This window comes from Hyla sarda, chromosome 7 (genome assembly GCF_029499605.1).
Source record: "Hyla sarda isolate aHylSar1 chromosome 7, aHylSar1.hap1, whole genome shotgun sequence".
NCBI lineage: Eukaryota > Metazoa > Chordata > Amphibia > Anura > Hylidae > Hyla > Hyla sarda.
The window spans coordinates 173498759-173525235 of NC_079195.1; the positions used below are offsets into that span (position 1 = coordinate 173498759).

General features: G+C 44.3%; 1 protein-coding gene across 29 annotated transcripts in view; it reads right to left on the bottom strand.

Annotated features, from left to right (window-relative positions):
- Positions 1–26477, bottom strand: part of KCNMA1 (potassium calcium-activated channel subfamily M alpha 1) — a 550733-nt gene that overhangs the window by 338190 nt on the left and 186066 nt on the right. For all 29 annotated transcript variants that reach the window (XM_056531312.1, XM_056531315.1, XM_056531323.1 and 26 more), the window contains exon 2: positions 25816–25986. In XM_056531312.1, coding sequence (XP_056387287.1) covers positions 25816–25986 — 171 coding nt within the window. The remainder of the gene's footprint in view (positions 1–25815; positions 25987–26477) is intronic.

The window sequence follows — 26477 nt, forward strand, 5'->3', positions numbered from 1 at the left end:
TACCAGTACCCGGTGACGAAGGTGGGTGGAAAAAAGTCTGATGCGGAGGAATGTTTGTAACTGAGGAGCAGCGCCTTAAATCTGTTTGGCACTATCCATATTTGTGTAGGGTTGATGTGGCACCATGGTTAATCTACTCTCATGCATCAGGCATTGGTGGGTGGAAATCCTGGCTGATCCATGCCTGATTCATCTTCACAAAGGTCAGTCACTCCACATTTTTCGTGGACAGAGGAGTTCTCCTTGGGGGTGACTATGGCCCCCGGCTCACTAAACACCCGTTCTGATGGCACACTACTGGCCAGGCAGGACAGCTTTTCCAGGGAAAACTCTGCTAGTTGCGGCCACAAATCAAGTTTGGCTGCCCAGAATTCCACCGAATCTTCAAGGTGTGTTGGCATTGGCATGTCAAGGTATGCCACCACCTGTTGGTTCAGGTCCTGCTCGAGGTGTACCTGCTGCTGATGAGTTCTTCACTATCCGGGTGAAGAAAGCTACTCATCAGCGACTGTAGATTCAGGCTGCTGCTGATGAAGCTGGCACTGCTCCTGCCACCCCCTCCCTCCCCATCAGCCACGGAAGGTGAGAGAAGGGGGCCCCCCGATTCAGACCTGCGAGAGGATGGATGATGGCTCCGATAGGCATCGGCAACTGACTACATAGAATGCCTCTGTAGTAGGTCATTTTGTCCTCCCTCTCAGTGGGTGTAAAAAAGGCCCCTATTTTGTGGCGGTAGCGAGGGTCCAATAAGTTGGAGATCCAGAAGTCATCCCGCTGCCGAATGAAATGTAGTGACAATTCGGGTGTCACTACACAAGCAGGTGAGCATGCATCGTGCCATTTGTGCAAGTGACTCGGGGGGACTCCCTGCTTCCAGCTCCACTGCATACTGCCACAGTGTGTCTGGATCCTCTGTCTCACCTTCCTCATAACCCTCTTTCTCCTCTGGCTGCTCCTGCTCCTCTCCTGTCAGATTACTAGAAAAAACGTTCAGCTCCCACAGGGCTCATGTGGCCGTGAGATGTAGGCGCCACGTCTCCAGTGCCCTGACCAGCTATCATTTCATCATTTCCAACACGTGTTGTAAGAAATAAAGCAGTGGAATGATGCCGTTCATCCTGTAATCCTGGCGACTTACTAATAATGTGGCTTCCTCAAAGGGCATGAGCAAACGGCAGGTGTCACGTATGAGCTGTCACTGGTTCACATTGAAGTTACACAGGGGAGTACCCCTATCCACTTGGATCATCAAGAAATCGGGGATGGTTTTCTCTGTTCGTACAGTCGGTCCAACATATGGAGGGTGGAATTCCAACGTGTGGCAATGTCACAAATCAGACTATATTGTGGGATACCGTTCTGACGCTGCAGCTCAAGGAGAGTGTGCTTTGCAGTGTACTAGTGGCTGAAGTGTATGCAAAGTTTCCTTCCCATTGTTAGGATGTCTTGCAAATGGGGGAAACACTTCAGGAACTGCTTCACAACCAGATTAAACACGTGTGCCATGCAGGGTGCATGGCTCAGCCTCCCCAGTCGCAGCGCATGCAATATGTTCTTCCCGTTGTCAGTGACCATGGTTCCCATTTCCAGTTTTCGTGGAGTAAGCCATGCTCCGATTTCTTTACGAATGACTTTTAGCAGGTCCCTCTTTTCGCCAAGAAAACCATGAGAAGAACCGTGTGACACCACCGTGCCCTGCACAGATGGTATGCTGAAGAGCCACTGAGACTTGTCTGGGCAGTGGAGGCTGAAGACACGGTGGAGGATGAGGAGGCAGAGTCGCCAATGTCACAGGACCAACGGGCTGAGAGCGTGGAGGAGGAAGCGACATGACCTGTCCAAGTTGGGGTTGTGGCTGTGCAGGAGCCACATTCACCCAGTGATCCGTAAAGGACATGTATTGTCCCTGACCATAGTTACAGCTCCAGACGTTGGCACTGCCGTGCACATTGGTACACACCGACAGGCTTAAGGACTGGACCACCTTCTCTTCCACAAAATTGTGCAAGGCTGCCTTCTTCGCAAAGAAATGACGGCTTGGCACTCTCCACCTCGGCTCGGCACAAGCCATCAGTTCTCTGAAAGGTACAGAGTCCACCACTTGAAAAGGGAGGGACTGAAGCACCAGCAACTTAGACAGGAGAACATTCGGCTTCTGCGCCGTTGGATGAGTGGGCGCATACTGTTGTCTTCTGGACATGGCTTAACGGATGGATTGTTGGCGGAATGGCTGACTAATGGGAGGAGCATCTGGAGTGACAGAAGGAGGGTATGACACACAGCTCCCTTCAGCTGAGGTGGTGGAGCCTTGGCTGGCCAAGAGGGAGAGCATGCCACTAGGTGATGCAGCAGGCTGGACCACTACATCAGAGCCACGGTTCTCCCAGGCTGCTTTATGGTGGCGAAGCATATGTTAACACAGGGCCGTGGTGCCAACATTGGGACCCTGGCCACGCTTCACCTTCTGCCGACATATATTGCATGTGGCTATATGAACCTCCTCCGGATGCTTTATGAAAAACTGCCACACCGCCGAGTAGCTGATTTTCCCACCAACAGTCCACACTAATTGACTGCTTCTGTCGCTGTCTTCAGGAACCCCTGTTCCACTACCTCCCGGGAAGGTAGGCTTCCGCGAAGCAGGTGGTCTCCCCCAGGCACGTTTGGCTCCATAATTTCCAATTCTGCCACCACGCTGACTGCCAACCATGCTACTGCCTTGCTGGCTCAGCTGCTGCCTCACGGGCAACCTGTAACTCTCTTCTCCTGATGATGATGAAGACCCATCTGCACCAGGCTCCCAATTGCGATCGGCTTCATCATCATCAACAAGTGTCTGCACGTCACTGATGTCCTCCTCAGGTTCCTCAACAGTGTCTGCTTCAGGACCCTTAACCCTGGCAACACCGACTCCCACATCACTCTCCTAATCACTACTTGCCCACCTAGCAGACGAAGCGGCAGATGTCTCCTCCACTTCTTGGCTGGGCAGTAGCTGCTGACTGTCCTCTATTAGATCTCCTCAGTGAATAGTGGAACCCACAGCATAAGATACTTCTGTAGGAGAGGGAACAGCAAAGGACAGAGGCAATGGGAGGACAGGGACTGCTCCTGGGCCATGCCAACTGAGGGTTGTGTCTGAGGAACCCACCGACTGTTGACTGGGGGTGTCAGATGTCACTTGTGATGAAGTGGATGACCGTGTTAACCAATCGACGACGGCAGATGGGTTGCTGGTCGAGACACGACCGCTAGCTGATAGAAGGACCTCAGGCCTCTCGCTGCGACTCCTGCTGCCACTCACCCCAAGTCTGCTGCGAGCTCTGTCTGAAGGATTTAGGCCTCTGTGGCTGTGCACATCCTGGCCCTTCTCTTCCTGACATACTTAGTGCGTTCATGAGGGGAGTACAATATTCTTCACTACGCTTAAAACAGTATTTGTCTAGAACAGCAGCAAGTGTGCCCTTTTTGAGGGCATTAAAATGCTCTACAGTACACTTAAAAAAGTATCTGAGTACAACACCAGCCGGTGAGTACTTTTGCCTGGACTTTTACAGTATGTAGGCCCTTGACAGATTGACCGGTGAAAAATAATACACTACTTAGATGTACATATGCGGTAAGCACTTATGAGAGCAGAAAAATGCGCTACAGTACGCCTAAAAACTCTGTATTTTTGTAAAACACCAGTCGGTGATTACTTTTGTCTGTCCTTTCACAGTATGTAGGCCCTTGACAGATTAACAGGTACAAAATAGTACACTACTTAGAAGTACGTATGCTGTATGCACTTATGAGGGCATAAAAATGTGCTACAATGCGCCTAAAAACTCTGTAATTTTCTTAAAACACCAGCAGTAGATCACTTTTGTCTGTCCTTTCACAGTATGTAGGCCCCAGACAGATTAACAGGTACAAAATAGTACACTACTTAGATGTACTTATGCGGTATGCACCAATGAGGCCAGAAAAAATGTGCTACAATACGCCTAAAAACTCTATATTTTTGTAAAACACCAGCCGGTGATAAATTTTGGCTGTCCTTTCACATTATGTAGGCTCTTGATAGATTAACAGGTACAAAATAGTACACTACTTAGATGTATGTATGCAGAATGCACTGATGAGGGCAGAAAAATGCGCTACAGTACCCTTAAAAAATTTATATTTTTGTAAAACACCAGCAGTACACAACAGTGCTGCAGCCAAAAAAAAGCTGTGTACTAAACACAAAATTGCACTCTGTCAAAGACTATTAGGAATGGACTGCTGGGTATTATACCATCTAGAGACTAGTATAACCAGTAGATGATTTTTTGTGGAACAAAGACACTGAATTGCGCTGAAAAATTATTCCTGCCTCCTCTGCTAAGGTTTATGAAGTTGATGCAGCTTGTGAAATGTATGAGGCAACATACAGCTATGTGCCCCTCTCTGTAATACTATGCTGAAGAAAGTGACTGGGAGGTTAATACCTGCAGCTGCAGTAAAAATCCTTTTCAGGGAAAAAAAACAATGCTTTCCATCCACGAGAACGCTGATGTGACTAGGAGGATGTTAAACGCTGCTGGAATGTGCTTTTCTCTACTATAACACACACACAAACAGGCTGTCCATCCTATCTCTCTGCAGTGTAATGAATGAAGTGGCTGGCCGCAATATGGCTGCCTATTATATAGGGCTGTGACATCACAGGGGTGACTGGCTGCTGATAGGCTGCATCCTGCGTGTGATTCAGGTTCATTACGCCTACTTCCCTTCCTGCCTTGCCTTCCCACCTTCCCAGCGTCCCTTGCCCCATATACTGACATGTGGATCCGCCATTTTAGATGCTCTGGAGCCTGGAACGCTGTAAAATGGAGTTTAATGAAGTGATTCGTGCGATAGAATCGCGGCGATATTTGCAATTGTTGCGTATCTAATATTTCCTGAAATTCGTAATGAATTCGGGTTCGTCAGCTTCGATTCGATCATCTCTAATTAATATGATAGAGTGCCTCACGGGCATAAGTTTACTGGGATCTTGGTACCTGAGGAGGAATTGGAACAGATTTTGTGGGCAGGTGAAGAAGACGCAATACATTTTTCAAAGATTTCTACTTTTTAAGGGTTGGTAAAATGGTGAAAAAGAAATAGCTTTTGTATGAAAAACAGGAAAAAATTATTCCTTTTTTGGGGGTTATGGGTTGTCTATGTGTAGGCCTAGAACAGTGATGGCTAACCTATGGCATGTGTGCCACAGGTGGCACGCCAAGTCCCCTCTGTGGGCACGCGGCCGTAGATCTTTTCCGGACATAAGGATGCCCCGTTAACCTTTCTGCGGCCCTGCATTAACTTTAAAAACGCAGGGGCCGCTGGGAGGTAGCAAACGCAGGGACGTCACTGATGTCCCGTGCATGCGCCCATAGCAACAGCAGAGCAAAGCGGAGTGGAGCAGCAAGGAGGAGGACGCGCGCGCATGGTAAGTTACCTGTATGTTGTACGTCATCTTCAGTGTTCCGACCACCACTCCTCCACTCCTGTAGGCCATAGCAGTAGACTGTGACCCCGGACTGGAGGAGAGGTGTTCGGAACACTGAAGTGGGGCAGTACACAGGCATACAGCCTCCAGCCATACACTGTATATGGCTAAAGGCTGTATGTCTGTGGGGGAGCTATTCTGCACCTAATGTGGTAAACTGTACTGCACCTAATGTGAGGTAACTATACTGCACCTAATGTGGGGAACTATACTGCACCTAATGTGGGGAACTATACTGCACCTAATGTGAGGGAACTATACTGCACCTAATGTGGGGAGCAATACTGCACCTGTGGGGGAACTATACGGCATCTAATGTGGGGAACTAAACTGCACCTAATGTGGGGAACTATACTGCACCTTATGTGGGGAACTATACTGCACCTAATGTGGGGAACTATACTGCACCTAATGTGGGGGAACTATACTGCACCTAATGTGGGGGAACTATACTGCACCTAATGTGGGGAACTATACTACACCTAATGTAAGGAGCTATACTGCACCTAATGTGGGGAACTATAATGCACCTAATGTGGGGAACTATACTGCACCTAATGTGGGGGAACTATACTGCATCTAATGTGGTGAACTATACTGCACCTAATGTGGGGGGACTATACTGCACCTAATGTTGGGAACTATACTGCATCTAATGTGGGGTAACTATACTGCACCTAATGTGGGGGAACTATGCTGCACCTAATGTTGGGGAACTATACTGCACCTAATGTGGGGGAACTATACTGCACCTAATGTGGGGAAACTATACTGTACCTAATGTGGGGGGAACTATACTGCACCTAATGTGGGGAGCTATACTGCACCAAATGTGGGGAGCTATACTGCACCTAATGTGGGGAGCTATACTGCACCTAATTTGGGGAGCTATACTGCACCTAATGTGGGGGGAACTATACTGCACCTAATGTGGGGGAACTATACTGCACCTAATGTGGGGGAACTATACTGCACCTAATGTGGGGGAACCATACTGCACCTAATGTGGTGGGAACTGCAACCTAATGTGGGGGGATTTATACTGCCAGCCTAATGTGGGGGAACTACAACCTAATGTGGGGGGAACTATACTGCACCTAATGTGGGGGAACTATACTGCACCTAATGTAGGGGAAATATACTGCACCTGATGTGGGGAACTATACTGCACCTTATGTGGGGGGAACTACAACCTAATGTGGGGAACTATTCTGCACCTAATGTGGGGGAACTATACTGCACCTAATGTGGGGAAAATATACTGCACCTAATGTGGGGAACTATACTGCACCTAATGTGGGGGAACTATGCTGCAGCCTAATCTGGTGAACTATACTGCACCTAATATGTTGGAACTATACTGCAACTAATGTGGGGGAACTATACTGCACCTAATGTGGGGAAACTATACTGCACCTAATGTGGGGGAACTATACTGCACCTAATGTGGTGAACTATACTGCACCTAATGTGGGGAACTATACTGCACCTAATGTGGGGGAACTATACTGCACCTAATGTGGGGGAACTATACTGCACCTAATGTGAGGGAACTATGCTGCACCTAATGTGGGGGAACTATACTGCACCTAATGTGGGGGAAATATACTGCACCTAATGTGGGGAACTATACTGCACCTTATGTGGGGGGAACTACAACCTAATGTGGGGAACTATTCTGCACCTAATATGGGGGAACTATACTGCACCTAATGTGGGGAAAATATACTGCACCTAATGTGGGGAACTATACTGCACCTAATGTGGGGGAACTATGCTGCAGCCTAATCTGGTGAACTATACTGCACCTAATATGTTGGAACTATACTGCAACTAATGTGGGGGAACTATACTGCACCTAATGTGGGGAAACTATACTGCACCTAATGTGGGGGAACTATACTGCACCTAATGTGGTGAACTATACTGCACCTAATGTGGGGAACTATACTGCACCTAATGTGGGGGAACTATACTGCACCTAATGTGGGGGAACTATACTGCACCTAATGTGAGGGAACTATGCTGCACCTAATGTGGGGGAACTATACTGCACCTAATGTGGGGGAACTGTACTGCACCTAATGTGGGGGAACTATACTGCACCTAATGTGAGGGAACTATGCTGCACCTAATGTGGGGGAACTATACTGCACCTAATGTGGGGGAACTGTACTGCACGTAATGTGGGGAACTATACTGCACCTAATGTGGGGGAACTATACTGCACCTAATGTGGGGGAACTATACTGCACCTAATGTGGTGGAACTGTAAACTATGAATTAAAAAAAAAACACAAGTTTGGATAATTGAACTCTGTTGTTGTGTTCTTCTTTTAAAACAAAAGATGTTAGTTATGGCAACTGTATGAGTTGTTTTTTCTAAACTTAAATCTCAGTATTCTGATTTAATTGCTGTGCTGGCACTTTGAGGGAAAACAAAGTTTGCATTATGGTTTGAGCACTCAGACTCAAAAAGGTTCACCATCACTGGCCTAGAAGCAGCAGCACAGATGGTGGACTGGTGATAGTTGTAGTAGCCAGTAGAAAGCAGGCAGTGGTGGACTAGTGCTAAAAGTAGCTAGTGGATAACAGGCAGTAGTGGCCTGGTATCAATTGCAGTAGCCAGCAGAAAGCAGGCAGTGTTGGATTAGTTCTAGTAGTAGCCAGCAGACAGCAGGCAGTGGTGGACTGGTGGTAGTTGTAGTAGCCAACAGAAAGCAGGCAGTGGTGAACTAGTGATAGTAGTAGCCACCAGACAGTGGTGGACTGGTGGTAGTTGTAGTAGCCAACAGAAAGCAGACAGTGGTTGCAAAGGCTGACTCCAAAGGCTGACTCTTTTCCCTCCTCCTGAGAAGGTTTCCTGACCTCTGAAACCACACAATCCCTGGAAAACAGAGATAACTCTTGCTTGCTGATGATGCTGCTGCTAACTACCACCAGGCACCTGGCTACTACTGTTACCTGTGCTTGTGTACCAGAATTCTTACTGACAGAGGACATGGCAGGGGTGCTCTGTCCCCTACCCTGTCTTCATCCAACAATTCCTTTACCAGACATTTTTTTATTGAAAAAGATTTGGAAGTTATTGTTATGTTTTAGGGTGATTTGGTACTCCCCTAGTAGTCAAGTAGTGAAGAAACTGTCAGTCAACTTTTACACTCTATGGGGGAGATTTATCAAAACCTGTGTAAAGGAAAAGTGGTGCAGTTGCCCATGGCAACCAGTCAGATAGCGTCTTTCATTTTTCACAGGCATCTTCAAAAATGAAAGAAGCAATCTGATTGGTTGCTATGAGCAACTGCCCACTCTTCCTCTGAACAGGTTTTGATACATCTCCCCCTATGTTTTTAATGCCTATTTATGTTAAACAGGTAGAAACACTATGAGGGACATTTTTCAATGTTTGCTTATGTATTCCTTTTTTTAGTTATTTTTTTCTTACTATTTTTTTTGCTTATGTGCGACTTATTTATCAACTGCTTTCAGCCTGTTGATACATTTCTTTCACTTAAGCACTTTTTCTTTTTTTGCTTTGGTAGTGGCTTTTTCTGCTCCATGTCTGAGCTGGAGTAAATTTAGTAGGTTTTTTCATGCGATGCGACTTTTTTGCGACTTTCGCACTTGATAAATCTCTGACCACTGCAAGTCAAAAATCACTTTTTTGCTTTGGTAAGCAAGATTTTTATTTTTTGCTTAGGACACTGAACATGCAAAAAGTCGCAGAAAAAAGAGCGTAGTCGCACGTGCGACTTTTTTACGACAATTTTAAGCAAAAAAAAACTACTAAATGCTTTAATAAATGTCCCCCTATATGTCTGGCTGTATGTCCCATAAAGCCAGCAATGATTTGATAATCTATGGTCATGTGATCTTGCTGCTAGCCGAAAGCTAATGTCATCTCAGTGTTCCGAGTACTTCCTCCATTCATGCGGGTGGCAAATCACAACATGTTCCTCATCCCTTCTGCTGATAACAGCGCTGATACCAGGGTTGTGCGAGCCAAGCTTAGCTAGCCATAGTAACTTAAGCATACTCTATTGTAGAGTATGCTTCTTTCATCCTACATTGTATTTTTTTTGCATCAGTTTGGGCATGGAGCATTGTTGGATGACGTCAGTCAAGTCTGGATTTAGACTGTTACCTGTTTATGAGGCGGGGTACAATTCTTTAGGTTTTCATTTTAATGGTTTATTTTATTTTGATAAATAAACAATTTACTGCCCTTGAAGCCCTAGGAGTTTTTATGGATGCAGCAGGTTCCCGGGCATTTGGTGCCTTTTCAACATGCAATAGTGTGTTGAGCCTTGGCACTTTGCCTGGATTGAGGCAGGTTTGGTAAAGCATATTGCATTGTTAAAGCTTTTTCCTGTCCTTGCTTCATTAGTGGTTTGAAGCCCTGTTTTTAAAGGGGTACTTCGGCCCCAAGACATCTTATTCCCTATCCAAAGGACCCCCGCAATCTAACATGCAGCACCCACCTGTAAGTACTGCCGGAAGCGCTGGAGGTTCTCAGTCTTTTGCTTTCCGACCACGGGGACGGATTATTGTGACGTCTTGACTCCGCCCCCGTGGGACGTCACGACCCGCCCCCTCAATGCAAGTCTATGGGAGGGGGCTCATTTTTTGCATCATGATCTGTAGTTTTTATCAGTATCATTTTTGATTTCATGGAACTCTTTGATCGCTTTTTATAAAAAAAAATTATGGTATACAAAGTGTTATGGTAATATTCCCGGCGTCCTCATATTTGTCTGTGAGCTGTCGTACAATCACCAAAAGCATTGATATAAAACAAAAAGACACAGCTACATTTTGGTAGGGACGCTCATTCTCTCTCTGAGAGCCAAAACCTTTATTCTCATAGTCACATAGCACCAGGACAACACCTCATACATTCCAAAGTTTGATTTTAACCAATGGGAGGATCAAAAGTGACCAAAAATATGCAATTTTGGACTTTTGGTATTCTTTTACATATACACCAATGAACATACAGTTTAATTAAGTTTTTATATTTTGGACATTTACGCATGCGGTGATACCACATGTTTATGTTTAGGCTAGTTTTAGCCTTCATGACCCAGTCCGTTTTTTTCAAATTTGACATGTGTCTCTATAAGTGGTAATAACTTTGGACTGCTTTTACCTGGCAAAGTGATTCAGAGATAGTTTTTTCAAGACAAATTGTACTTTATATTAGTGGTAAAATTGCGCGCAAATCTAGATCTCTGGAGATGGACTTGAGACTGTTGATATTTTTCCACAATTTTGTTTCTCAAGTCCTCAGACAATTATCTTCTCCTCTTTCTGTTGCCCATGCTTAGTGTGGCACACATAGACACACAATGCAAAGACTAAGTGAACTTCTCTCCTTTTTATCTGCTTTAAGGTGTGATTTTTATATTGCCCACACCTGTTACTTGCCCCAGGTGAGTTTATAGAAGCATCACATGCTTGAAGCTATCTTATTTTTCTACAATTTTGAAAGGGTGCCAATCATTTTGTCCATCCCAGTTTTGGAGTTTGGTGTGACATTATGTCCAATTTGCTATGTATGCTATGTATACAAACACAAAAGATGCAGTAACAGGTTTAGGACACTAGAGGACTGCTGGGCTGTTGTACAACTAAACAGCTCCTTTACAAAAAAAAAAAATTACTACACTTGCTTCAACCGGAAGTGAAGCCTGCAGGCGGGCACAGCGTCCCGTGATTGGGACATCCACTGCGCTGCTCAAGATTTTTATGTGCGAAATGCTGCCATCAGCTAGTCAGATTTGACTAGCTGATAGGAGCGATCGCTGTGGGGGGTGGGACTTAGGTCCCGAGGCAAGATGGCTGGCTATTAGTGATAGCCACCATCTTACCGGGCGCGGCGGGATGCCACGAGTAGCGGCCAGTATCTGTATGACGTACATGTACGTCATAAGTCGGGAAAAGCTTACCTGTCATGACATACATGTATGTCATTGGTCGGAAAGGGGTTAATGAGAAAAGGGGAGTGATTCAAACTTTTTTTTAGGGAAGGGGTTAATTCACATTCTTTTTTATTTTTTTTAACACTATTTTATTGACCACATTGGAGACTATTACATGTAATCTTCAGTTTGCATACACTATTTAATGCTATGCCATATCATTGATCAATGTTATCGGTGCTCGATTGCTCCAGCCTGCCATGTCTGACTGGAGTACAGGAGCACCGATCGGACAGCAAGGAGGCAGGTAAGGTCCCTCCCATCATCCTTTTAGCTGATCGGGACACTGCAGGATTAGTTTGTTTACATTTTAGATGTCACAATCAACTTCGATCACAGCGTCTAAAGGTTTAATGCAGCGCATCAGCGCAATCAGTAATGTCCAGTATTAGTCGCGGGTCCCAGTGGCCATCACGACCATCCCACTATGTGGCGTGCTCAGCTCCTGACCGCCCGTCATAGAAGGGGAGTGGGTGCAGGGCGTACATGTATGCCCTGCGTCCTTAAGGGGATAACAAAAAGCGTTTTAGTGAACATGGATAATAAGGGAGTAGTTTACGCTATTGTTTGTCGTCTTCATCTGAGCCAGTTGTTAAGCTGCTTATGCATTAAATATCAGCTTGTCTTAAATTAAATGATGGCTGAAAGCTAAATATGTAAAAGGTGTTCACAACATAATAGCGGATTTGCTGTCACGTTCTCAGTTTAACATGTTCCAGGAACTGGTACCTGGCGTAGAGCAAGAAGGCCTTCTCTGCCCCCCTCACTTATGGGACCTGGTGAGTAATCTAGAAGGGTTGGCAGTGTTCTGTATCTGAGAAGACTTGGAGGGCTTACACCAATTCATGGTCATTGTGGTGTGCTTTGTGCCAGGACAAGGGTCTAGAGAATTTTAACTATAATAGTGATTTGACTTTTATTGCTAATTTTTTGGACAAGGTTTTTCTCCTAGTTATGTGCAAGGTATTTTGGCAGGTATTGCATTTCTTCAAAGGTGGTTTGATGTTCGTCCTATTACCAGCCTTTTTTAAGTGAAGCAGGTTTTAAAAGGCCAGAGGTTATTTGAGGGGAGGCTAGAAAACCTATACATTTTCCATATTGCAACAAATCTGTGGTGTTTGCAAACAGGTTTGTATTTCATTTTAGTCGCATTTTTCTGGGCTTTCGGTGTGCACCGTTATTGTTTGAAGATGTCTCTTTCCAAAATGAGGATGTGTCTTTGTTTATACATAGGTCTAGATGGACTCCATGGGTAAGGGAGCGTCGGTTCGGCTTCAATTGCATAATTTCCTGCGGTTACGCGTTTCTAGATTCCCATCTGTGCTAGTATACTTAGATGGCTCCCTTTTAAATAGATTCCAGTTTTGTTTTGTGCTAAAGAAGTGTTTGTCCCATTTGAGTTTAGAAAATTTGAATTTTAGCTCCAATTCTTTTAGAATAGGGGTGGCCACTGAAGCTGTTTCATATGGTCCAGATCTGGTGGTTATCAAAGGCATTGGTAGGTGGCCATCTAAAGGGATCGTCTGTATGTTCACCTTGACTTAAGTGTTAAATCTCCTTTCTTTTTCAGAAGCTGGTCGCAGAGTGGGTTGGGTTCTCGGCCACTCGTGTGTACTGGCACAACTGAGAGCTGCATCCCAATCTTACACTACCAACTTAGGTTTACACATTAACAATGTTATTGTTTTTTGGTATGCAGTTAGGGGACTAAGATGGTCTAAGTTAATGGATGGAACAATAATGTGATTACTTTACATGTAGAGAAGGAGGAGAAAAACGGAAAAAAGATGTGGGGCGCTGTTTGATGGTTAAAAGAGAAGGAGAAAACCCACCACCACACCTGTGTGGTGGTACTGACCTCCAGGAGTTGTGCGACGGATAGGGCACAACTCTGTCGCAGTATGTGGTGGGTTGTTAAAGCTTGCTGCTTGGTGCCCCCTTGTCTGTTGTCCCCAAGGAGGGGTCACGGAAAAGACAATAAAGGAAATGGAAGCAGAGAAAATGCGGGGGTTCTGTCTCCCAAGCACTACTGTGAAAATGAGTCAGGATGCCAATGGATACAGGATTCTTTTATTTTATTCGTACGTAAAAGGTACAACTGGACAACACGTTTCGGCGTGTTCTCATGTCTTCCTCAGGTCCATAACAACAATTTTGAGGTGTCCTGTTCATGGGTTCCTGTGTATTGTAATACACAGGAACCCATGAACAGGACACCTTAAAATTGTTTTTGTGGACCTGAGGAAGGCGTGAGAACACGCCGAAACGCGTTGTCCAGTTGTACCTTTTACATACGAATAAAATAAAAGAATCCTGTGTATCCATTGTCATCCTGACTCATTTTCACAATAGCACTTGGGAGACAGAATCCCCGCATTTTCTGTTCTTCCATTTCCTTCATTACTTTACTACTTTATTACTTTACTTGGAAATTTCAATTTCAAAATCCCCAATTTCAAATAAAAAATCTTACATTTCAATGGTCTCCTCATGCTTCTGCCAACTCCAGGCTGTACCATTCAGACACTATATGGTCTCTCTATGCTTCAGCCAGCTCCAGGCTGTGTCATTCAGCCAATATATGGTTTACTGATGCTGCTGGGCCTAGAAAATGTTATGATTGCAATAGCTACCATAAATCTTCAATTTAAATTTCAAAATTTATCTTTTAATCTTAGGGATTGTGAAGCCCTAGTGTCTACTCATGCTTCAGCCCCCTCCAGGACATGTCATTCAGCCACTATATGGTCTTCGCATACTTCAGCCAACTCCAGGCTGTGTCATTCAGACACTATATGGTCTCCTCATGCTTCAACCACCTCCAGGCTGTGTCATTCAGCCAATACATGGTTTACTGATGCTGCTGGGCCTGGGCCTAACATTTTTATGGTAGCTTTAGCTACCATAAATCTTCAATTTAAATTTCAAAATAAAAATTTTTATCTTAGAGATTGTGAAGCCCTAGTGTCTACTCATGCTGCTGCCAGCTCCAGGCTGTGTCATTCAGCCACTATATGGTCTCCACATGCGGCCAACACCTCCACACTGTGTCATTCCGCCACTATATGGTCTCCTCATGCTGCCAACACCTCCACACTGTGTCATTCAGCCACTATATGGTTTCCTCATGCTTCAGCCACATCCAAGCTGTGTCATTCAGCCACTATATGGTCTCCTTATGCTGCCAACACCTCCATGCTGTGTAATTCAGCCACTATATGGTCTCCTCATGCGGCCAACATCTCCACGCTGTGTCATTCAGCCACTATATGGTTTCCTCATGCTGCCAACACCTCCACACTGTGTCATTCAGCCACTATATGGTTTCCTCATGCTTCAGCCACATCCAAGCTGTGTCATTCAGCCACTATATGGTCTCCTCATGCTGCCAACACCTCCACACTGTGTCATTCAGCCACTATATGGCCTCCTCATGCTGTCAACACTTCCACGCTGTGTCATTCAGCCAATATATGGTCTCCTTATGCTGCCAACACCTCCATGCTGTGTCATTCAGCATCTATATGGTCTCCTCATGCTGCCAACACCTCCATGCTGTATCATTCAGCCACTATATGGTCTCCTCATTCTGCCAACACCTCCACGCTGTGTCATTTAGCTACTATTTGGTCTCCTCACGCTGCCAATACCTCCAGGCTGTGTCACTCAGCCACTATATGGTCTCCTCATGCTGCCAACACCTCCACACTGTGTCATTCAGCCACTATATGGTCTCCTCATGCTGCCAACACCTCCACGCTGTGTCATTCAGTCACTATATGGTCTCCTCATATTGATGCCACCTCCAGGCTCTGTCATTGTGCCGCTTTGCGGCAGTGTTTCTAAAAGCGATGCCCGTAATCTGCATGTCATACTGAATAATAGTTTTATTTCACTAACCCAGCACACTCCATATGCGTGTTAGAACAAAGCAAAGTGTTCTACACCCCTACTGAGGCTCTCTGTAGGCTAGAAATAGCCGTTTTTAATATAGATTCGCCGCAAATAAATTTGGATCGAACCAAATTTTTTCGAAAAATTTGGCGAATCGGCCGAATCGAACCTTTCAAAAGTTCACTCATCTCTAAATATAGTGTCTTGCATCCTATACTTTTAGAAATGCAACTAAATACCTTGTGTATCTATATAGGATTATTACTATTAACCACACATTTCTCACACCATTAATTTTAGAACAATCTGCAATGCAGACCTCCTTTGTGCATGTTCTAGTAAAGTGAGTCATATCCCATAAATCAAAGCTATGAATGTCATTATAAAAAAAAGTGGCCTTAATAAAGATGGTTCATCATAAATGATTCCAGAATCTCGTAATAGTCAGCAAGCATTTATTGCAAAGGTTTCAAAAAACATATCCACATGCAAGGCCTTACAAGGATGTTTGTTGTTGTTTTGGTATTGAATTGATCTCTCTATAGACCAAGTGTCCTTCCTAGAAGATATCTGCAATACTCTGCAGCTTTCTGCATCCCAGAATTAGTCAGGTTATTCCCTCTTGCTGCGCTTTGCTTGGCTGTAATTGGTGTGCCTATTATGTCTAAAGCTCTGTTGACATTTAGAAGCAAAGGGCTTCATTCTGTGTGTTGCAAGCTTTGTGAATAAAAGCAGGCATGGGGTGGCAGAGCAGAGTGCCAGGCGTCAGCAGGGATCCGGATTTCACTGAAAAGCTGGTTGTTGTGTATTGAGCTGCGGGAGCCCACAACCTGCTTTTGAAGCAAGAGAACCCCTTTCAAATGATTGGTCCCCTCTCCTCCTGTGTCAGACTAATTGTTAAAGCCTTGCTCTTTTAGGACTAAACCGAGTGCTTTTATTGTGCTGAAAGACATCTATATAACATCTATCAATTTATTTTTAAAAGTCTCTAATGTCTCTACACGCAACTGCACCACAGACTAAGCTGCGGTGGTGTCATTGTGCATTATATTACTATATAAATGAGAAAATTACTAATTTACTAGTATTTTGTAGTATATATCATTACAGGCCTTTATGTCAAATTATTACACATGCTTCCCAGCCCACTCTTAAAGGGCTACTCTGGTGGAAAACTTTTTTCTTTTAAATGAACTGGTGCCAGAAAGTTAAACAGATTTGTATATTGTAAAACTACTGAGGAAGGGGTCGGTTATCTTTAAAGGGGTACTCTGCCCCTAGACATCTTATCCCCTATCGAAAGTATAGGGGATAAGATGTCAGATCGCGGTGGTCTGCTGTAGCACCCACCTGTTGCGGCTTCCGGCAGCGCTGGAGGCTCTCATCCTAACGGCTCCCGACCACGGTGACGTGAGATCGTGATGTCACGACTCCACCCCGTGTGACGTCATGCCCCGCCCCTCAATGCAAGTCTAGGGGAGGGGCGGGGCATGACGTCACACGGGGCGGAGTCGTGACGTCACGATCTCACGTCACCGTGGTCGGGAGCCGTTAGGATGAGAGTCTCCAGCTCGAGAGTCTCCAGCTCTGCCGGAAGCCGCAACAGGTGGGTGCTGCAGCCGAGATCCCGGGGGTCCCCAGCGGCGGGACCCCGCGATCTGACATCTTATCCCCTATCCTTTGGATTGGGAATAAGATGCCTAGGGGTGGAGTACCCCTTTAATATAGCACCCCGAAACACATTTAGCCTGGTTTCTATATTCTATATATTTCCTCTGTTGCTATAATCTGCTATAAGCCGCTGATCCTGTGTATCACTTGGAGCATTTGATACCTGCAGTTCCTGATCGCTGTCGTCAGACGCCATCCGCACGAGGGAAAGCAGCTAACACCATCGCTGACACCTCCGGATTGCAACATCGCATGGTAAACATCAAGTTCAGTGCCGTCTGAACTAGCCGTCCCGGCGCCTGCCAGCGCTCACAGGACAGCGTCATAGCGCAAGGATAACCCAGGAATCCTCATATCGGGTAATATTTCAACTATATTATACACCATTTTGCAGATCTATTTGGGACAATACTCTGGACATTCATATATTTGTCTTGATTTATTTGCCTGGACATTGGGAGCATCATACCAGACTATCAGTCACAGAATTGCCGGATTAGCTGTCACACTGCATTGATACAGTTTAAAGGTAAAAAAAAAAAAATGTTTTTGTGAAATTATTTTATATGTATTCACTTTGTCTCTAGACATTTGTTTGTAACCTTCCCCCCCCCCCGCAAGGGCCCTGTGAGGGAATTTTTGTGTGTATATATTTTTGCATATTGCATTTTGATGTTCATGTTTTAAATAAATTTATATTATTTGAAGCACGGTCTCAGTCTAAATAAATTAAATTGTTCAAACTACTGTCCTTGAGGTGTAGGCAGCCCCTGTTTTCTTTTTTATACAAATTATTACTATACACCTGGGTATAGGTGTTTTTGCCTACTCTGCCTTGGCCAATATTTAATTGTGAGCTGCACCATTTTCTAAATCCAGATTTGTATATTACTTCTATTTAAAAATCTTAATCCTTTCTAAACTTATTAGCAGCTGTATGCTACAGAGGAAATTCTATTATTTTTGAGTCTATCCTCTTATAGGTGTACCCGGCTCTGTTACTGCACAAATCACTATGTAGCTGGAATCCTCTGGCTGCTAGACCTTTCCGGTGCTCACATATAAAGTAGAAGATATATACAATATAAATATGTAAAAGAATAGAGCACTCACCCGTTCTTGGTGTGTGAAACAGGCTTCATTATTTTATCACAATCTGCTTCTTCTATCCCGCATGGGATACAATGCACTGCAGATTGTGATACCATAAAGAAGCCTTTTTCACACGCCAAGACCGGGTGAGTGCTCTATTCTTTTACATATCTATATTGGATATAGCTATTATTTTAGAATTTCTTTGTTGTCTTGTCCAGTCCAGTGCTCTCTGCTGACACCTCTGTCCATCTCAGGAACTGTCCAGAGCAGCATAGGTTTGCTATGAGGATTTTCTCCTGCTCTGGACAGTTCCTGATATGGGCATCAGTTGTCAGCAGAGTGCACTGTGGACAGGACAAAAAAAATGTTTTCCACCGAAGTACCCCTTTAATTCATACCTTTTGCAGAAAACTAGAGGAAAACCATCGAGGAATGATTACCTATCTTTTCCATAATGAAAAATGTATCTATCAATTTATGCCTTCTTACTTTTCAAGAGCAAACAGGTTTTTAAAGGAAGCGTGTTACCATTTGGGATGAATGACCAATTTGCGGACCCACTCATAGATGATAAAATCCAGGCAGTCCACAATCAGTTGGGCAAGGAATTTTGGGAATGCCCTTGCAGAGTTTGCAGTAGCATGGAGATTGTGCCATTGCAGGAGAGGAGAGCCAATATTACTATTCTTGACTTCCCAATCTCTCAATGAGCGCTGTGTATTTAGTTTAGCAGAAGCAAAATGGTGTCTTGTTTCCAGTCCTGGCAGTCATGTGATCGCTGGGGGGGCCAAGTATCTGCAGGAGCTGCTAGGTACACTTGGCATTGTAAACATTTATTTTAGCTAAAGAGTACCATATATACTCGAGTATAAGCCGACGCGAGGCCCCTAATTTTACCCCAAAAAACCCAGAAAAGTTATTGACTCGACTATAAACCTAGGGTGGGAAATACATCAATTCCCATGTAATCATCCAGACCCCCATCATCATCCAGACCCTGTCATCATCCCCCCCCCCCTTCATCATCACCCCCTGTCAATCCCTTCATCAGTGATCTTGGCCATTGGCTGTCCAGGCATGCTGGGAGTTGTAGTTTTGAAACCTCTGGAGGTCCGCAGGTTGAAGACCACTGCGGCCTTCATCAGTGGTCTTCAACCTGCGGACCTCCAGAGATTTCAAAACTATAACTCCCAGCATGCCCGGACAGCCATCGGCCCCGGCCCAGGAGTAGTGACGTTGCCTTGACGACGACGCACAGGGACGTTGTGCATGAACGTCCCTGTGCTGCGTCATCAAGGCAATGTCACTACTCCGGGGCCGGGGCCGAAGCGCGGAGAAGAGGCCCCCATGGTGAAAATGGACAGCCCGCAACGACTAACAATCCCCACCGGACGGTCCCTGCAGCATAAATGGCCCGGACCAGCTCACCCTAACGTCCTGCCGAGGGGAGGTGAGTACAAAACAAAAGGGGGGGGCTGGATGATGACAAAGGCCGCAGTGGTCTTCAACCTGCGGACTTCAAGAGGTTTCAAAACTACGACACCCAGCATGCCCAGACAGCCGATGTCCGGGCTTGCTGGGAGTTACAGTTTTGCAACATCTGGAGGTCTGCAGGTTTAAGACCACTGATGAAGGGATTGACAGGCAGAGTTCACTCGAGTATAGGCCGAGGGGGGCGTTTTCAGCATGAAAAATTGTGCTGAAAAACTTGGCTTATATTTGAGTATATACGGTAAATGTAATTTGAAAAAACAAACCCCCTACAAATGGCAGAATTGTGTTTTTTTTTTTTTTTTTTTGCTTGTTTGTAACAATAACTTTGAACATCATTCGATCATAAGAGGTACCGGTGGTCAGATCTGCATCTATTACACAATGGCAATAGTAACCAAAACTTTGTAGAAAGAAAAAGTGTAACATTTGTCCACATCGCCCAAAAAATACCCTCTGAAAAATAAGAGCTGGAATCTGGTTGGTATGGTCATCTGCACCTCTTTTTCTTTGCACCAGTTTGGATAAACATTCCCCTTAATTCCAATAATTTACAGGCCGAATTTACAAGCATAAGAAAGACTGATCCATCTGCAGTATCGCTATAATATTTGTATAGGTCATTTTATGTCAATTTAGAGCAATTTTCTACCCATAGTATTTTCTGGTAGATGTGGCAATGGTGTGGGGAGGTTGGAGGTTAATGTGCAGTGAGGTATATTAAAGCTTCTTCAATAAGGATACTTATGGAAACTCTGATTTTTCATGTGATATGACAAAAAATAAATAACTGTAATGAAAAGAAAGAATCATTTCTGACATCAAATATCTGGATAAGATTTAAAATCTTCCATGAAATTTTGTATTCAAATAATTTCCTTGGTGTTCTTAAAACGAACTTAGGACATACATACAATCTTTCTTAATAATTCACCAGAGAAAATTTCCAGGACAATGAATTAGCTTCCTTATGGGATGTGACCATTTAAGTACGAAACGTGAGGCAAGTTTCACAGGCCATAAATATAAGCATAGTTGTTTACAATGGAATTTTTATGCTCCATGATTATTTTATGGAAAATTTGGGATATGTAGAACATGCCACAAGAAACCATATACAAAGGACTGTAGTCAGTTTGCCCCTTTATACTGATGGTATGTGTTTTGTTTCCCGGTTCAAAAGAGCATGAACTATGACTAATATATAGGGAAGAACACTTAGGGGGGTATTTAAAGGGGTACTCTGGTGGAAAACGTATATATATATATTTTTTAATCAACTGGTGCCAGAAAGTTAAAGGGGTACACCGGTGAAAACCTTTTTTCTTTTAAATCAACTGGTGCCAGAAAGTTAAACAGATTTGTAAATTACTTCTATTAAAAAATCTTAATCCTTCCTGTACTTATTAGCTGCTGAATACTACAGAGGAAATTCTTTTCTTTTTGGAATTCTCTCTGATGACATCACGAGCACAGTGCTCTTTGCTGACGTCATTATAATAATAATTATAACTCTTTATTTATTGTTGGCCTTAGTGGGATTTGAACCCAAGTCCCCAGCACTGCTAACCACTGAGCTACCATGCTGCCCTTAGCATAGATCTGCTATGCACGGTTGCTAAAATGGGCAGAGATGTCAGCAGAGAGCACTGTGCTCGTGATGTCATCAGTGTTCCAAAAAGAAAGGAATTTCCTCTGTAGCATTCAGCAGCTAATAAGTACTGGAAGGATTAAGATTTTTTAATAGAAGTAGTTTACAAATATGTTTAACTTTCTGCCACCAGTTGATTTAAAAGAAAAAAGGTTTTCACCGGAGTACCCCTTTAAACATATTTGTAAATTACTTCTATCAAAAAATCTTAATCCTTCCAGTACTTATTAGCTACTAAATACTACAGAGGAAATTCTTTCCTTTTTGGAACGCAGAGCTCTCTGCTGAATCACGAGCACAGTGCTCTCTGCTGACATCTCTGTCCATTTTAGGAACTGTCCAGAGCAGCATATGTTTACAGGGAGCACTGTGCTCGTGATGTCAGCAGAGAGCTCTGTGTTCCAAAAAGAAAAGAATTTCCTCTGTAGAATTCAGCAGCTAATAAGTACTGGAAGGATGAAGATTTTTTAATAGAAGTAATTTACAAATCTGTTTAACTTTCTGGCACCAGCTGATTTAAAAAAAAAAAGTTTTCCACCCCTTTAACAAGAGTACCCCTTTAACAAGATCGTGCCAGTCTAAAGAAAACTGCACCACCAGTGCACAGGCTTCCTGGATTTATGTAGAGGAGCACACCTCTACATAAATCCAGCCAAAACCATGCCCCCTTTTTGCTAAGCCATGCCCATTCTGTGGGTGCTTGGGAAAATGGCAGATATTTGCACAACACCTAGAGCTTGCGCATAAATTTAGTGGATATTTGCCTTTTTTTGCTAAAGCGCACATGATCAATACCCTCCAAAGGTTTTTACAAAAGATGACTGCAACAAGATATTAAAGGGGTATCCTTATCCGTGTGATGTCAAGCCCCGCCCCCTCAATGCAAGTCTATGGGAGGGGGCGTGACTGCAGTCACGCCCCCTCCCATAGACTTGCATTGAGGGGGCGGGGCATGACATCACACGGGGCAGAGTAACACAGGGCGGATCTTCCGTTCCCGTGGTCGGGACCCAGACCCTCCAGCGCTTCCGGAGCAGTAACAGGTGGGTGCCGTATGCTATATTGCGATCAGACATCTTATCCCCTATCCTTCGGATAAGATGAGATAAGGGTTGGAGTATGTCTAGGGTTGGAGTACCCCTTTAAAGCCTATCCTAGTAATTCTTCCTATTTGTTCATATGTGACACATAGCTCATTTTTATTCACATAAGAAGACCATTTAGTTGTTATATTCCTAGTAGATATTGTGGTGTCACAGTACCGTATCCTATCCGGTACCTGCGTATTTGGGGGTCCCCTTAGCCAGAGTCCCTAGGACGTCGGGGTCCCCATTGTCTAGTTCACCCCTGGTCACCTCTCATCTAGATAGTTATTGAGCTAATGGTTTATTTAGGATGCAAGTAAATATGATTGCATAAATGTCTATAAATAGTTAATTACCTGTATACAGCGTAGCAGGACCTGTGGGTCACGTGATCAGGAAAACTCTATGGTTTTTGCTTTAGGACCTTTGGAGGTCCCTGTGACGTATTCTACCCATCACTCCTTGTAACGGTGAGTGACAGTTACTGGGACCAATCCAAAACGGCCCTGCCCATATAAGGGAGCGGCGGCCATTGCTCTTTCTCTTTGCTCCTGCGCTCCTGACGAGGAAGGACCTGTACAGCTATCTCCCGCAGTGAGTTAGGCCCGAGCCTTGCGGCAACGGCTGATCGATTCTAAATTGAGAGTGTATCAATCCCTAAGCACTCTGCATGATCACCGGACCTTATCTATCCCCTAAATCCGGACGGATCTGCAAATATTACCCTAAATTCAGAGACTGTATCTAAAAGTCAAGGTCCACAACAACTGTCAGTCATTGCACTATATAGAGACTGTATTCCTGAGACTGTTATTGTGCACTGGATGTACTGCAAGCCTTTCAGTAAAGTTTGTTCAAGTTCAAGTACCTTGTGGACCTTCAGTCATTTGGTATATGCACCTATCATTACTGGGAAGGGCAGCGATAGGCCAGAGAATTACCTCAGCATACTAGCCCTCAGCCTAGCGTCACGAACTATAGGGTTAACATTAACCCCTCATTTACCAAAACAACACCCCAACTACCATACACCCCCCAAGGGCTACCACAATATATTGTAGCATGGACAGAGATTGTCTGTTTTGGTTGGTTTAGACAACCTTTACGTCTCTTGCCTGTGGCATACAATTCCCGAGCCATTGTCTGCCATGATAGATTGTCACAGGGAAATGTCTGTGCAGCAGGAGCTAATACTAATCTAATACAAAATGATCTGACCAGGATAGAATTTGACTTATTTAAGGCATAGACAGCCTGTCTGACAAAATACTCCTTTGCAGCCATGAACAGACTCACATTCAAAGATGCGCTTCAATTTCTTAGCATATGTTGAACTTATACAGAGAAGATCTGCATATAGAATGGCCCTCAGCCCTGGAGGACGGCAGGCGGCCACTAAAATCAATGGATTACCCTTGATTTCAATGAGCACTGCTTAATGTGTTATTTTTTCAGTAGTGGTACTTCAGGAAAAAGACAAACACTTATGCAGGGGTTCTCCTACAGATGTAATACATGTAATACAGAAAATCTAAGAAGGGTTGTCAAAAGTGGACAATCACTTCTAATGAAAATGTCTTAGAATCAAACATTTCTTTACAATGAAGCATATCTGCAATGATTTTGTCATTCACAATGAAAGAGGTTCCGTATTTTCATATATTGATGACATGTTCCTAGGATTTATCGTACAAAGAGCTATTCTTTTTAACAATGACCGTGCCTGGTATTGAAGCTTGGATCTAATTATTTCAATAGGACTGAGCTGCAGAAGTGGGCACAGTGGTCAGACCTGCACCGATCCTGCAATAGGCAGTAGTTATCAAAGTTGATAACATTAAGCTAAAAATCCTCAGTACGTTTTATCCCACCTTGCCAAAGCAAGCATGCTAAAAGCGACACCTAGGAAGTGGATTTTTATTTAATCACAATTAGGGTGCGTTCACATATGCATATTTTTGATGCAGGTTTGCTGCTGCAGATTTTGCTGCCCATTGACTTCAGTGGGTAGCAAAATCTGCAGCAGAAAATACACACGGGTAAACGTACCCTTAGAAAAACAGGAGATGTAAATAAAGCCTACATAGGGCAGGTACTAAGAATTCCAGGCATATATTTTTCATCTCTAAAGTGCTTTACAGTGCCAAGATAAACTTTCTTGTTATTATGCAAACAAGGCAGACAAGCCCAGGAGGTGTCCCTGGCAGGGCAAGAGCCCAAGTAAATCCATCCCATCTACTCTTTATCTTGTGGCCGTCAGTCAAACGGGGTAGGAAGATACAGGCGGACTGTAGGGGGTCGTAAAGACGACATGGACTGGACTTACCTTTACTCCTATTGTGCTGGGTAACACCCACTGGGCTTTTGAGCCTAATTTGCATAATAACAAAAAGCCTTGTATCCAGATTTAAAAAACAAAGATATGCCCGGAATGACTAGTTCTATCAAACCCATGTTTTTCTGCTGACAGGCCTTTAAAGGGGTACTCCACTGCACCAGCATTCAGAACATTTTGTTCGAACTCTAGTTGCAGGCTGCGGGGTCGTGACATCACGTCACAAGGGGGTGTGGCCATGATGTCATGACCCCCGCACCCAGCTTTCACAACAAAATGTTCCGAACACTGGGGCAGTGGAGTACCCCTTTAAATGGCATATTTTTTTAAACATTAAAGGGGTTGGTGTAAAAAATTGAAAATAAATAATACCTACCCTGAGCCCATGTAGCTGCCACTCTAGAGCCCATGTAGCTGCTCCCTGTTTTTCACTGTTGGTTCCTATGATGAGTCATCCACAAAGGAACTTCCCGCTCAGCCAACCGCTGACATCAGTCATTGGCTGTGCAGGACAGTTCCTGTAGGGACAATATGTCACAAGAACCAGGAGGTAACCCTACTGATCAGGCACTAGGAGGAGGAATAAGAACAGCAGCTGTAGGGGATCACAATAGGCAAGGATCACTTTTTTTTTTTTTTTTAAACTGCCCCAGCCATATGAAAAAAAAATCGCTTAAAAATACATATTTATTATAGTATATTAAATGGTGTCTGAGTCTATATGGAAACAAATTAAAAATGCATTAAAAATATGCAGCAGGACGTGTAAACTGGGAAACTTCAGATAGACCTCAATGCTACATCAGACAGAAAAAAAGTTTTCTTTAAGGCTCACTGCTGCCTAGATAAACTTTTTGTATAAGAAAAGCGACACCTTCAATGTGTCTCATTCATGCTGCAACAAGCTGCCTGCCCACTGAGGTAGCGCCATATCCACAAGGGACACCGACAGACCATAGCGGTTAGTAGTTACCAAGTTCTACCTCAAAGACTCTTTGAAAAGGATTCCAAGTGTATTTTCATTCCAAAAGGAACATTTTGGGACATTTAAAGTAAATATTTAGGTAAAATACAGTACAAAAAACACTTACCAGCACACGACCTGTTAGTGTCTGAGCTGAAATCATCACCCCAGCCCAGTCTTTTACAGATGTCATCCAGCCCACCTCTGCAATAGCAACAGCTTCTTCTTTCTCATCAGTTGGTTTGCAGTCCCCATCATTTCCTTGGGTACTGACTGTATTTGCAACTTTTTGTACCTCCTGTAAAAAAGGACATAGTTAAATATTGAACCGTAACATGTGCCAAATATTTCATGTTTTCAAGTGTATATACCGTATATACTCGAGTATATGCCGAGTTTTTCAGCACAATTTTTTGTGCTAAAAACACCCCCCTCGGCTTATACTCAAGTGAACTCTCTGCCCTTGGTCTTCAACCTGAGGACCTCCAGATGTTTCAAAACTCCCAGCATGCCGATGGCTGTCCGAGCATGCTGGGAGTGGTAGTTTTGAAACATCTGGAGGTCCGCAGGTTGAAGACCACTGCGGCCTTCGTCATCATCCAGACCCACACCCCCCCACCCCCTTTAGTTATGTACTCACCTCCCCTCGGCGGGAAGGAAGGGTGAGCTGGTACGGGCCATCTGTGCTGCAGGGACCGTCCGGTGGGGAGGGATAGTCGTTGTCCATCTTCACCGGGGGGGCCTCTTCTCCGCGCTTCGGGCCCGGAATCGTGATGCTGCCTTGACGAC